This window comes from the organism of the source record quoted next, unplaced genomic scaffold (assembly GCF_019419815.1).
Source record: "Pyrus x bretschneideri cultivar Hongxiangsu unplaced genomic scaffold, Pyrus_bretschneideri_v1 Contig17, whole genome shotgun sequence".
Lineage (NCBI taxonomy): Eukaryota > Viridiplantae > Streptophyta > Magnoliopsida > Rosales > Rosaceae > Pyrus > Pyrus x bretschneideri.
This window is the reverse complement of record NW_025999468.1, coordinates 2,131,045-2,146,118: the sequence shown is the minus strand read 5'-3', so window position 1 is coordinate 2,146,118 and position 15,074 is coordinate 2,131,045. Positions and strand designations below refer to the sequence as shown.

At 35.7% G+C, this 15,074-nt stretch overlaps 1 protein-coding gene across 1 annotated transcript; it reads left to right on the top strand.

Annotated features, from left to right (window-relative positions):
• The first annotated feature begins 2,701 nt into the window (after positions 1–2,701).
• LOC103927185 (nodulin-26-like) lies at positions 2,702–4,598 on the top strand. Its single transcript, XM_048581807.1, has 4 exons — positions 2,702–2,920; positions 3,853–4,036; positions 4,181–4,274; positions 4,388–4,598. Exons 1-4 carry the CDS (start codon positions 2,702–2,704, stop codon positions 4,596–4,598), a joined length of 708 nt encoding a protein of 235 aa, XP_048437764.1.
• Positions 4,599–15,074: the final 10,476 nt, after the last annotated feature.

Below are 15,074 nucleotides of genomic sequence, written 5' to 3'. Positions count from 1 at the left end.
AACATTTGTCGCGCAAGTTTACCATTTTTTTATTTTATTTCCTTTACTTTACAATTTATTATTTTCAACAAATTGCGCGACGAAAACATGTATCGTCGCACAATGCATATTTTTAATTTTTTTTTTATGTTTTTATGTTTTATTTGTATGTATTGTAAATTTTTATTTTATTATAAATTAAAAACTCAAACCTAATTAAACATTAAATTAATTAACAAAACTAATTTACTATCCCAAATAGAAATTATAATTAATGTAAATATTAATGCTCATCTACATAACATAAATTAATTAATTAAATTAAATATAAAGTCCACAAAATCTTTTTATTAAAAAAAAAAAAAAAAAAAAACAACCCTCCTCAAATTCAATCCTCACTCGCTCGCAACACATCAAACCTTCATTGCTCTGCTTGAAAAGCCAATCCACAAATATCCGTTGCTTCTCATCGGTTTCATCAACATCCCAATGAACCTATATTAATGCTAATAACAATAAATTAGTAATTTAAAAAATATTACGTTTTAACAAAAATAATTATTCATTATTTACTACAAACTTACCGATAACTCCCCCAGTATGGATGTCACATCCTAGTCTGCATAGTAAGATTTGTCCGCTTTGGGCCATGCCCTTACGGATTTGTTCTTGGGTTTCAGCACGAGAACTTCCCAGAGGGGCACCCATCCTAGGACTGTTCTCGCCCAAACTCACTTAACTTCGGAGTTCTTATGGGATTCAGAGCCAGTAAGTTCCCAAAACGCGTCTCGCAATGGGAGGCATGCATGTACTTCTTCAACTCCTTAAGGATTTTTTTTCCAAGACTCAAACTCGGTAGAACAATCCCTCCGCACCAAATTCCCAATGTCATACACAAATTTGGCGTACGCCTCAGCCATATTTTTGCCTCCAAAGTACAACACTTGCTTCTGTTGATACCTTTTTAATCGCACTACAAGTTTCTTTTTCCTAGAACCTTCTCCAGAATCAGCCATTCTTTTTGAAACAAATTTTTTTTGAAAACTAGGATTCTGAAACTGTGTTTATATAACACTAGGACACCTTTGCGCGACAAACCCATTCGTTGCGCAAACCTCCATATTCATCGCACAAAATGTGTCATAAATGTGCAATAAATAGGAAGGTTTGTATGCAGTTTGACCGTGCTTTACGCGACAAACATATGATGTTCGTCGAGCAAAGCTATCTTACGCAATAAAAGCAGTGTTGCACAAAATATTGCGCAACGAATGAAATGATTGTAATTATAAAGTTTACGTAAACATAGATATCTATGTTTACGTAAACTTTATAATTCTATGTTTATGTGAACTTTATATTTACAAACAAATATTCAGAAAATATTTAATACCTTAAATATAGATTCTAAAAATAATTAATACTTTAAATACTTATTCTATAAATAATTAATACCTGAAATATTATTCTATAAATAATTAATACCTTAAATATTTATTCTATAAACAATTAATGCTTTAATCCAGACAATTATTTTTAGCATAAGTACGATATTCATTGAAGATTAAAAACACATATAAACCAAGGATATGGTGCTTACATTAGATCTCAATAAAAAAAACCCAACAGGAATTGAAACCTAATTAAGTCCAAATACATAACTTATAAACAAAAACCTTAAATTTAAATATTGTCATACAAAACATAAATTTAAAACTACTATTCGGTTGGTCCTGGTCCATTCCGCAAGACTTCATAACGCCACCGATTGTAACCTCCCTCCAACACATCATCCATCAACTTCATCAACTATTCGTTCGTCTCATCGTCAAGAGTATACTTACACTGTTACACATATATGCAAATAATTAATTCCAACATATAACTAAAAATTTCACAAGCTTAATTATTGATCCATCAACAATATACTTACTAATAGGTCATCCATTACAACCTTCTTTACATTCCTGGGCACATCTTCCCAAGAACGCCACTCAGCAGTGGGACAATTATTCCTCATGGCTATAGCAATCGCATGTACAAACTCAAACTGTTCCCTCAAATCATGCGGGTTGGCATCGCTCACACTCTCATCCTTGTTTTTATCCGCCATCCCAGCACGAACATAATTGTGAAGAATAAGAAGAACATAATTGTGAAGAATAAGGATAGCAGAAGCGCATATTTATAGGAAGGTTAGGACCTTTGCGCGACGAAGGCTTTGTCGTGAAAACATCTATATTAAATGCAGTATTGATTCCTCTGATTCACCTACAGTAAATGGTCAAAACTGACAGGAACTTGCGCGACGAATCATTGGTCGTGCAAATGCCCCATTTTCGTTGTCGCCAAACAAATTACCCCGTGTTTTCTTGCTGACTTTACGCGACGACAACAAGCATTCATCACGCTAAGTATTCTTGCGCGATTTTGTCGCGCAAATTTTTTTTCCCCTATCCTTTCTATTTTGCGCGACAAAGTTTTTTTGCCGTCGCGTAAGTACGTCTTGTGCGACGAAGGCTGTTTTTTCTACTAGTGTTTACATGATAGCAACTTTTTATGTTCAACACCTTTCGTTCTTGAGCTTTGTTTTAGTAGACTAAACAGCCTTTGGCGGCATGGCGATAACTAAATGTTATGATCATCTACTCATCAAGAGTTTAATTAATTTATTCGTTTTTTACTATATACATGCGATCGATGTCTTTGCTTATGTGAATAGATGATAGCGGAGCTTGTGGGCACATACATTCTTATATTTATAGGCTGTGGGCCTGCTCTCGTCAACGAAATACAACCCCTTTCAATCGTGGGAATAGCAATCGCATGGGGTCTTGTTTTTATGGCCGCAGGATATGCAGTTGGGCATGTCTCCGGCGTACATTTCAATCCTGCAGTTACTATTGCCTTGGCTGCTGGCCGCAGATTTCCAGTCAAACGTGTGAGACACAATTGCACACCTTCCTATATTTGTTACAAGGAATTTTTTGAGGGCTTCTTCATTGAAATAACTTCTTTACATAAAGTTATAAAAGTTTAATAACCTTTATTCTCCTATAAAATGGAAAATTGGCTTATTTAGATTTAAAAAGACTAAGATGGGGCAAGTGATGTGGGTTCCATGATGGTTAAGGACTTTTCACCCACTGTGTTTCAGGTTGAAGCTCTTCTTATTCTTTTAATGTAGATTAGTGTAGAATATTACTTGTAATGAAAAAAAGAACTAAGATGGGGTTGAATTCTCGTATCCTATCTTTACATAGCGTATAGTTTCAAAATTTGGTTTGGTTTTTCAAAAGAGTCTTTTAGCTAGTGAACTAGATTAGTTTTTTTAATAGAAACTAGCAGAGAGCACACATTTTGTATCTGTAAACAATTTATCTTAATATTACATAATTACTGTTTTTTGTCCTCTTTATTTAAATATTGTGTATCAAAAGTGAAGGTAAAATAGAAAAAATAGGGATATGATTGTCATTTTTTCAAAAGGTACAAAATTACTATTTTGCCCTCTTCACGTCAATATTGTGTATTGAAAAGTAAGAGCAAAATTGGAAAAAATGGGAAAAAAAGTTGACAAGGGCTCTTCTCTTTATAAAATAGATAGATGATCCATCACAAAACATGGGTAGTGATTTTCACTTTCAGTTCAGCATGAGTGTAAAAAACAATAAAAGCATTAATTTGGAGTCACGAAAGCTAAATTATGAGTGTCAAAGTCGTTTTTTGAAAGCATCATGACAAAAACTCTACAAACTGAATATAAATTAATTAAAACATAAAATTAAAGAAATACTACTTTTCAAGTGTCTTTATAAACATTTTCAATTACAACTTGCTAAAAAATGCTTCGTAAATATTGTTGTGCTATAGGTACCTATGTGTGTGATGTCACAATTGTCTGGTGCAACATTAGCAAGCTTGACTCTCAAGCTGTTGTTTAACGATCAAGACAGTATTCAATCAACCATGACTCAATTCTTTGATCCAACAACTTACCTGCAAGCCCTCACTTGGGAATTCGTTATCACGTTTATACTGATGTTCACCATTTGTGGTGTTGTCACTCATAACAGAGTGGTATTATCCTTTACTTTTCTCAGTCTATTTCTCGGTTCGGTTAGCCGTCTATGTCGAAACTGAGTATGTGTAGTGCCGAAGGCTAAAAAAAGAGTGTTAAATTGTTTTTTCGTTGACAAAGCACTAACCCTATGCTTGACTGATAAAATTAGGGCCAAAATTCTCTCTGGTATTGCAATAGGTGGTGCATTAGTGGTGAATATCATGATTGCTGGGTAATCAACTCCTCACTAGTAATCTAAAAATCCTGTTTATTACCACTTGCATTGTATGTATCGTCACTCTTAAACATGAGAAATGCCCTTTTCTTATGTATTGGATTTTGCAGGCCAATCACTGGAGCTTCCAAGAATCCTACAAGGAGTTTTAGACCGGCTTTCGTTACCGGAGTTTGTAAGAACATTTGGGTTTATATTGCAGCCCCTATTCTTGGAGCCATTGCTGCTATTGTGCTGTACAGTGTGCTCAGGGTACCTAAGCTAGTAAAATCTGATGAAAAGGCTGATCCAATAATAGCAATAACCCTATCACAAGTATGAAATGTTCAACAGGAGTAGAATTTTATTTTAACAAACGTAGTTTAGAATACCTCATATTTTAGAATATAAAAATACTAAGGGGATTCTTCATAGACTTTCTGTCGTCTCAAAGTTGGCCATGCTAAGAGGATCTCAGAGGAGTTTCCAAACTAGACAAGTCCATTCTCTCTGTCAGTTTCGATCCCAGGACCTTTTGCATTCGACATCCTCAAATCCAACTGTGTACTAGGGAACCGGCTCAACAGGAGTAGAATTGGCTGTACACAAAATATCACGAAAAGCACTTCGATCACTCCTGTCGTGCCAAGTAAAATAAACAATAAAATGATTTCTTATTTATCCCTCTTACAACGAAAAAGCAATTGTAGCATGTAGGGTTTTTTCATTTGCTTACTTATTTCTTTTAGAGAACAAAATTCATTAGAAATAGTAAAAAAGTACATACGACAAACATATTAAACGTATCTTAGAATAACTTACGAGACTACAATGCTGTAAGAACATCATAACCCTACCATTACAAAACACCTCAAAAATACAATACAATTCTTCAAACATGGAGGAACTTTAGGCCATCTCCAACCGAATGATCTAGAGAGCCAAAAATAGTCCGAAACCGTCTACTACCGAGGGCCAAGCCAAAGGGCTCGTGAGCCCCATTGGACAAAAAAGGGCCAAAGGGCCAACCGGCTGGCCCAAAGGAATCAGCTAGCCAGCCCGGGGCGGGCCACAATTTCAAACACAACGGCTAGCTGACGTCAATTACTGTTGGATTTGAATTTTTTTTTTTTTTTGGCCAAATTTTTTTTCAAAAATTTTAAAAAATTCTCATGTTTTCCTATAAATACCTAAGCCATTCCTACACCATTTGTCACCTAATTTTCACCATTCCTACACCATTTCAATTCTCATATTTTCTTACCTCTTCCAATAATCTTTCCTTCATTTTTTTCAATAATTTTCAAATGGCCTCATTTGCAATGAAATGTAGGGTTTGGACCTGAAAAGAAGATGAAGCTCTTTGCAGGGCTTATAGATGGGTCTTGGAAGATAGTGTGAGGGGGACTTTTCAAACAAGTGAAGGTGTTTGGACTCGTGTGTCCAAAAAATACTATGAGTTCTATGAAGGCACCACTTCATCGAATACCCGAAACCACAAGAGTTGTTCTTCAAAATGGAAGAAACATCTTCATCCAAGTTTGAATAAATGACATCAAGCACTGTTAGCAGCCGCAAGTAAACATGAAAGTAGCGCCAATTACTACGACGAAGTAAGTGTTTCCACAATTTATTTTAAATATTTAATTATATTACATTTAATTTCATAAATTAATTTCCTTTAATTTTTGTAATTATATTTTCTAGGTACGCTAAGCGGAGGAATTGTATATGGAGGGCAGCTCGAAACCCTTTCAGTTTCACGGTTGTTGGGAAATTTGTAAAGGGTGGGTGTTATTTGAAGATACCCCTCCACATAGAGTAGGTCCTAACCTGGTGTTTGGAACTGCATCCTCAGCTGTAGATGGGGATGAAGATGGATTTCCTACCATTCAAGAAACAAGGGTAGAAAATCCGTTGGGTGAAGGTTCCATACCTAGGGCTATGGGACGAAACAAGGCCTGAAGGTTGAAGGAAAAGGGCAAGGCAAATGATGATTACGCCGCTCAACAAGAAGTGGTGGCCTCATTGCGATTAATGGCAAAGCAAAATGCCTTTGCCGCAGAAGAAAGGAACCGTAGGCATGAAGAATGAGTCAAACAAATACAAGAAGAGATGGAAGATAGGAATATGCAAAGGAACACTTCAGATTACACTCCAATGAGTAAGGCCTATTTTGATAGGAAAAAGAGGAAAATTATGACTCGACAACAATTGTTTACCTCCGACTATACTCCTACAATGGCAGATGATAAAGATGATGTTGATTATGGACTTTAAATTTAAGTTGTTCTGGTTTTTAAATTTTAGTTGTAGTTTTTAAATTTAAATAATAAATTATGTCTGGCACTATAGCCCTTTGGCCCTCGGTTGGAGATGGTTTTTTGTCACAGGGCTATGTTTGGCCCTGGGTTGGAGATGGTAAGGCCATCTCTAACCAAAGGGTCTAGAGGGCCGAAAATAGTCCGAAAACTGTCTCCAACTGAGGGCTAGGCCAAAGGGCTCATGGGCCTTACCGGACAAAAAAGGGTCAAAGGGCCAACTGGTTGGCCCAATCCAACCAACCCCAGGCCGTTTTGGATTTGTCATTATTCGTGTCGGTTATATTTGACAGCATTGTACTTATTCCCATCACCCTCTGGCCCTCGTTTTAGCCATCTAGCTTTCCAAGATATTAATATTTTAATGAATAGTATATGGTCATATTTGCTTCAATCTCCAACCGAGGGCCATATGGCTCGTTTTAGCCTTATCACAAAAAATCGTCTCCAACCGAGGGCCATAGGGCCAAACGTAATTTATTATTTAAATTTGAAAACTACAACAACTTAAATTTAAAAACAACAACTTATATTTTAAAAATACAACTTATATTTAAAAAGTACAAATTAAATTTAAAAACTACAAATTAAATTTGTAAAAAAAAAAAATTTGGCCCAAAAAAAAAAAAAAAATTGAATCCAATGGTAACTAGCCGTTGTATTTGAAATTTTGACCTACCATTCTTGTCGGATATAACCGACAGGAATAATGAAAATTCTGGCCCGACCCGAGGCTGACTGCTTTGGGCTAGTCGGTTGGCCTTTTGGCCCTTTTTTGTCCAGTGGGGCCCACAAGCCCTTTGGCCTTACCCTTGGTTGGAGACGGTTTTCGGGCTATTTTTGGCCCTTTAGGCCTCTAGACCATTCGGTTGGAGATGACCTAAGAAATATGGCCCTGCACTATTCATTAAAATATTAATTTCTTGGAGAGCTAGAGGGTTAAAACGAGCCATCTGGCCAGCCTTCGGTTGGAGATGGCCTCAGAGGGCTTGTTTTAGCCCTCTGGCCCTCCTAGATATTAATATTTTAATGAACAATACAATGCCATATTTGCCTCAATCTCCAACCGAGGGCCAAAGGGCCAAACATAATGTATTATTTAAATTTAAAACTACAACAACTTAAATTTAAAAGCAACAACTTAAATTTAAAAATTACAACTTAAATTTAAAACTACAAATTAAATTTTAAAACTACAAATTAAATTCATAAAAATAAAAATAAAAATTTGGCCCAAAAAAAAAAAAGAAAAAAAAAGAATTCAACATGAATAATGATAAATCCAGCCTCGCCCGACCCGGGGCTGGCTGGCTGGTTGGATTGGGCAAGCCAGTTGGCCCTTTGACCCTTTTTTGTCAAGTGGGGCCCACAAGTCCTTTGGCCTAACCCTCGGTTGGAGACGGTTTCCGGGCTATTTTCGGCCCTCTGGACCCTTCGGTTAGAGATGGCCTGACCATCTTTAGGTTGGAGATGGCCTTAGTCATAAACCCTAGTGACTAGTCACGAGGACTACGAAAACTCTCATTGATCAAGCGAGAGAGCGACCACAACCACGAACTGAATGCTCTCTTCACAAAGCGAGAGAGGGACTAAAATAGAAACAAAAAAAAAAAAAGTAAGAGATCAAGAGGAATTGCTGCCAACCCCAATATCAAAATAGGAGTTGGCAACTAGAGATTCTTTCTCTTACTTTTCTCTAGCCGCAATAAGCCTTTTGTAGAGTAATACTCAAATTAATTGTGCTCCAGTACAAGAATTGTAAATGGGGTGCAGCATCTAATCTAATTTATTAAGAAAAATTATCTTCTTCCTATAAAATAAAATTAAGAGATAACAATTTCAAAGCATCTTCTTAACAATAATATTCCGGGAATCGGATTTTGTTGTGAATGCGTTGGCGGCAGTGGGATATTCCTCCAAGCTCGGATCCTTCTATTTGGCTTAATACTTTGCCTAGTTAAACCAAAGCAGTGTGGTTTTGGAAATTTCACTAATCTTAGCTGTTTTAGGAGCTTTTCGTTGTAATCTTTTATTTTCGTTTAAGGAAGTAAAAAACTTAAGAGACAACATATAAGAAATCCAGCCACTTAGCACTACAATTTAGTGGTATTCCTCTTCGCTTGTAAGTGAGAAATCTTAGGTTTGATTTTGGACAGTGAATTTGAACTACATTATTGCTAGCTCATTGTGAGGTTAAGCCTATGCTTCATTCTTAATATTGATAATATCGTTTGTTCAAAAAATAAAAAAAATAAGAATTCCATGGCCATTACCTTTTATTTCTCATGAGTAATAAATATATTGTGTTGACTTCTAAATCATACACTTTCTCCTACTGCGAAAATTGAGAGAAAAAGGTATAGTAAGATACATATTTTGATAGGCTTTATGCCCTAAAAGACGAGAGATTTTTTATTATACTAAAACACAGGATAGTACATCATGTGTCACTATATAAGTAGTAATATACTTGTGTTAAAAATTTAACAACTTAAAAGATAAAAAAATTCACCATTTATATAATAACGGTGATGGTGCATATAATCTCTACCATGAGCAATTGGGCATCTCATTATTTGTCCTTCTATTTTATGAGTGAGGCATTGTCTTTTCTCCCCACTTTTTCTACTTTTCAATCTGAAGAAAATGTAATAAAGCTAAAATTAAAAGAATTGTTATTAACACTTTATAATTCTTATTTTGCACTTCAAACTTTCTATATTTAGAAAGAAAAATACACTTGTGAGGAGTGCCAAATGAGATTTTTGAAGTGTTAATAACAGTTTTCAAAATTAATTATATAAATATTATTTGTTCAACTCACAACCAATAAAATTATATCATTCTTACAAAGTCGTGGATTGTTTGGGTAGTTCATCTCCTTCACATCCAAATTGCATTAGGAAGTAAGAAAATAAGCAGATAATTGTGCTCCAAAATCCAAGTTAACAGACCAGTAAAATTTCAAACCTATAAGAAGAGGTAAATGTGGATACATAGAATATGTTACAAGCATCTGTTACCAATAGAATGAGAGAAAAAACCCTGAGCTTGTTCAATGATTACATATCTTATTTCACTCTCTTCCTTTATAAATACAACATTGCTTTACACCAGAGCTATATTATGGTGGAACCAAAAAAACAAAGATAGCTAATAAGTTGCCTGCATTAATTAGAAAATATCATTCACAGATCTACTGATGTTGAGGGCACTCGTGGCGGAGAAAGGGTCGGAAGTTTAATGTGGACGGCAAGTTCCCTATCCGGCTGCATTAGATAGTGTGCTGCGTGCATCATTACGCCTCACATCACTCTTTTCGTTTTCCTACTTGCATCTATATGTTTCACCTGTAAAAGAAGAAACAATGAGGAAAAAAATGAGACTGCCTGCGTGTGAATGTGAAGATTAAGTCTATCTCAAACAAATTGGCATTCACTCATTGCTTTGTGATATATCATTTCAAAGCTTAGAAGCTTGAGAAATTTTAGTAATGCATACGAGACCAGAAGATCGATTCCATTTTGTGATACGTCTCAAAGCTCTTAACTGCTAAGGCAAGATGCAGGTTCAAAATTGTTTGTTTGGATAAAGAACCCAACAAACTGTTTATTTTCAGTCGTAGTTTCTGTGTGGATATTGGTGAATCGTTCAAGAATTTTACTCAGTTTGAGATAGCCGCCTCCAATTCATTATTTGGTGAGACTGAGGATGTCTCTGCAAGTACGAACTTGTTCCAATGCTATTGTCTTCACTCCCAAACTGCTATGAGTAGCTAGAACTGTTGGATTTATCCAATATAAATCAACCTTCAAGTGGTCTACTACGTGTAATAGGAATGTAATATTGGAGAATAATGTTGATTGTGATTTGATCTCTTAAAGATATCAATCATATATAAGGTGTCTTATATTGGAAATAGGATTGATGGAATCCTTAATTGAATATGATTATGATACTTGACTTGGAGGCTAAGAAAGTAAAGTTTAGGTTTCCTTTATGGATGGAAACCCTAGCTTTTAGCTTATATATAAAAACACCGGTCTCTATAAGCCCTAGAACACACAATATAATACTTCCCATAGAGTAGTTGTATTCGGCTAGGAGTTTATAGATCTTGGTGTTGCTGTGCTCTACTACTTTTGTGTTCGACTTCCATGGCCGCCGTTGGAATCAGGTCAATCACTCATTCGTTAGTGTTTTAATTGTATAACCTTATAAGGCTAATAAGAACTTGAAAGAGACCAAACTGAAACTACACCTCCATCCATCTCTTGCCTAGTGCTACTGGAAAATGTTGGATTTTTTTGTATCAAGCTAGAGCATTCACAAGATTTCATAAAAGATGCGCAAGATTTGGATAAAAATGGAGAAGAGAAGAATTATGTGAAAAATGGTCATTGCCAACAAAACCAGAAAGTTGGCATTTGGCTTTCTTTGTTGATTTCAACGGAGAGAGAGAGTTTCAAGGGAGAGATTTTCTCTTCTTACAATACCATGGCTTCCTTAACACCCTTCCGCTAACTTATCTGCAGCCATATTGGTTTTTCAAGACAAAAGAAAAACACCAACGTGGCCTTCACAAAGCCACACAAGTCCTAATGAAATATTACACAAAAGGACAATTGAAGTTCTTATAATTACAACTTAACATTAATATATATTTAACACTCCCCCTCAATGTGAAGTTGTTGAACACCCAAGAGTGTTCTCAAGTATGGGAACCTGATCTTTGGCAATGCTTTGGTGAAGATGTCAGCAACTTGCTCTTCTGTTATGCAATATACTAGGTTAACCTATTTTTCTTCAATAGTATCTTTGATGCAATGATTCTTCAGTTTGATGTGCCTAGTAGCACCATGGTTGACAAGATTCTTGGACATTGCTATGGCAAATTTGTTGTCAAATGAGAGGAGTTGGCTACTTTTACTTCTCACCAATATCATTCATGATCTTCCTCAGCCACATTGCTCGAGTGCTTGCCAAAGTAGTCGATACATATTTAGCTTCCGCAGTCAATAGAGCAACATTGTCTTGCTTCTTTGAAGTCCATGAGAGAACACCAGTACCTAATAAATAAGCATACCTCGATGTACTTTTCATGTCATCCATGCTACTTGCCCAATCATTGTCACAAAATCCAACTAGTTTTGGCTTAACATTTATCTCATACAGAATGCCAAAATCCAGTGAACCTTGAATATATCTCAGTATTCTCTTTAGCAGTCCTAAGATGAATTGAATTGGTTTACTCTGAAACCTAGACAACAGTGAACTTGCATACATAATATCTGGTCATGTAGCAGTTAAAAACATCAAGCTTCCGACAATGCTCCTGAACTATGAGACATCTACCTCATCACTTCCATCTTCTTTTTGTAGCTTCTCATTAGCCACAAGAGGTGTAGATACAAACTTACATCCTCTCATTCCATACCTTTTAAGGAGATTCTTAGCATTTCTTGTGAGATAAAGATGCTTTCATTGGTTTGGCACTCACCAATTCCTAAAAAATGATGCAACAAGCCTAAATCACTCATTTCATACTTGTTCATCATATCTCTCTTGAAATCAAAAATCATTTTTTTCACGACTTATAGTAAACACCAAATCATCAACATAGATGGAGACAATAAGAAATTTTGAATTACCTTTAGTTTTTGTGTACAAAGTAGCCTCACTCTTGCTTATTTTAAAACCTGAAGTAAGCATCAATCTCCCCATACCATGCACAAGGTGCTTGCTTCAACCCATAAAGAACTTTCTTCAACTTGTACAATTTCATTTCTTCATTTTTACGACAAAGCCTTCTGGTTGATCAACATAGACTTCTTCTTTCATAACCCTATTCAAGAATGCTGACTTGACATCTAGCTAGTGCAAATACCAACCCTTATGAGCCACCAGTGCAATTAGGATTCGAACAGTCTCAAGCCCTGCCACCGGTGCAAAAGTGTCACTGAAACTCCAGGTTTTTGTGAATAGCTCTTTGCAACTGGCCTTACCTTGTTCTTTTGGATTGAACCATCCAAATTCAACTTTGTCTTGTAAATCCACTCAACACCAATGACATCTTTATCACTAGGCCTATCCACCAATTCCCATGTGGAATTCTTCTTAATCACTGAGATTTCTTCCTCCATAGCTTTCTGCTAAGCTACATCTTACATAGCCTTTTCAAAACGTTCTGATTCAATGACACAAAAATTACAACTTGCATACACATCACTAAGTCTTCTCAACCTAATAAGAGTTGAGTTAGGTGTAGACGCTTGTGATTGTGGTGATGAAGGGCTTGCATGTGACTGTGGTGATGAAGAGCTTGCTTCTTGAGGATGAGATTATGGTGGAACTTCATTTTCAACTTCAACTTCGTTTTCTTCATCTTCATTGCTATTATCAACTTGAAGTGAAGAATTTTGGGTGGATTTGTTCTTCTAATCCCAAGATGTTTTTTCATTGAAAACAACATCTCTTGAAATTATAATTTTCTTCTTCAAATTAAAGAGCCTATAACCCTTTGTATGACCACTGTACCCCACAAAGATACACTTCTCACTATTTTCTTCAAGTTTGTGCCTGAGGTTCTTGGGAACATGAGCATAGCAAATCGACCCAAACACCCTCAAATGATTTACAGATGGTTTTCGGTCATTGTATGCTTCAAATGAATTCTTGTCCTTTAAAGCTTTAGTAGGAGACCTATTGATTAGGTAGACAACAGTATATACTGATAGGATTAAAGGCACACCACAAAGTAGCACACAAATGTCCTATTGATTTTCCTTATTAACACTAAGATTTGTCAATTGTAGCATATGAAAATAAGGGTCTTTCCCACAGAAGATTGTTTTATCTAACTACTTAAAATGTCACAAAAACTGTGTTGCTGTCCCTACTGATCAGTCACCGAAAAATAATTATTAGACCGACTTACACTAATCTAAAGTCTACGAAATTTTATATGAAGACACTAGACACACAGAGCTACACTCACACAAATTTTTGGGATTTTTGGAGTTGATTTGCTATTTAAATTAAATCGAACAAAAACAGGACAAAAACAGATTTTTAAGTAGTTCACAAATTAAGAAAAACGAGTTAGGGGAATTGTTATCCACCACCAAATAATCATGCAAACATGTTGTGTTTCATTCAAATTCCTTTTATTTCCGGATGAAGATGCTCAAGTTGGCTCAATGTTAGAACTCAACCTATTACTCTTTCTTATGTAGTATGTTAAGAGAATGGCGTTTTCAACTTAACTTAGTCCCTAGCAAGCAATCTAGAATGGTGTGTTCGTAGATTTAACAAGTATAAATCATTAAGAACGAAAAGAGTTTGAGTCATCACAAGGCATCGTAAGTACTGGCGTTCTCTTACTTATCCTAGAAATTGATTCACATGTTAATCGCAATTAACAAGTACTACTCTAGAACATATGTAGGTCCTCATTCGACGACGGCAGGCACACACATATTCATAGCATTAGAATCCTAGATATGCTTACTAAGTATGCATCTGTAGAAAACACATAAAGAATTCATCAATGAGACAAGTAGTGAACCAATTTTCATCCATTATAAACGTAATTCAAACAAAATGTCATAACAAACTTGCAATCATATTTGGGGCTTCAAATAGCCCCTAACTACTAAAAATTTAGTTACACAATCCTTAAGTTAAAACAAAAGAAAGACATCTTTTTCTTTCACCTTTTTTTTCCACCCTTTGCCGCTGCAACCTGCAGCCCTTTTCTTCTTTTCTGCTGCCACCATTTTTTTCCATAACTCACCCCACTAACAGCCATTTAGTGATGACAATAAGTGATAGGAAATACTAAAACAATTGTAACTCTTTGGGCAGCCTTTATGCCAATTACTCTCACTTAATTTTCCATTTCCTCTGATATTTGAATAGGTGTTAGCTAGCTTGTTCTTGGCTGCATCAGTTTTGGCTGTTAGTTTTATTGGATTTATTGCTTTCAATGCTTCCTTGTCAGTTACAAACTGCTCAGCCTCTTCGGAACCTTTCAGTGTTAAAACGGCCAAAACTTCTTCTAGAAAAATGATATTAACAATCCGCGAAATGTTCCAGAAAATAGACATCCGTAGCTTTCCAAGAATATAAGGCTCATTCTCTAATTCAATCTGAGCTGTCTGCAACTTGCTTCCAAAGTCAGCTGACCTGCACAGGCAGTTTTGACGAATTTGTTACTTAAAATTCCACTTGTGTTATTTTTCTTTTCTTTACTTGACAAATCCTACAAAACACAAAAACAAAGTAAATAGCTCAAAAATATAAGGAACTAACTAAGAAAAGACAAGTGAATTTGATGTAAAATATATATAAATATGAGCTTATCATATACGGCTTCTCCCCAAAATTCATAAGGCATCCCCTTCTCATGTAGCATAGACCATGCCATTTCAACAATAGTCATGTTCTTCCTCTCAGTTACACCATTTTGTTGCGGTGAATAAGCTGCAGTCAGTTG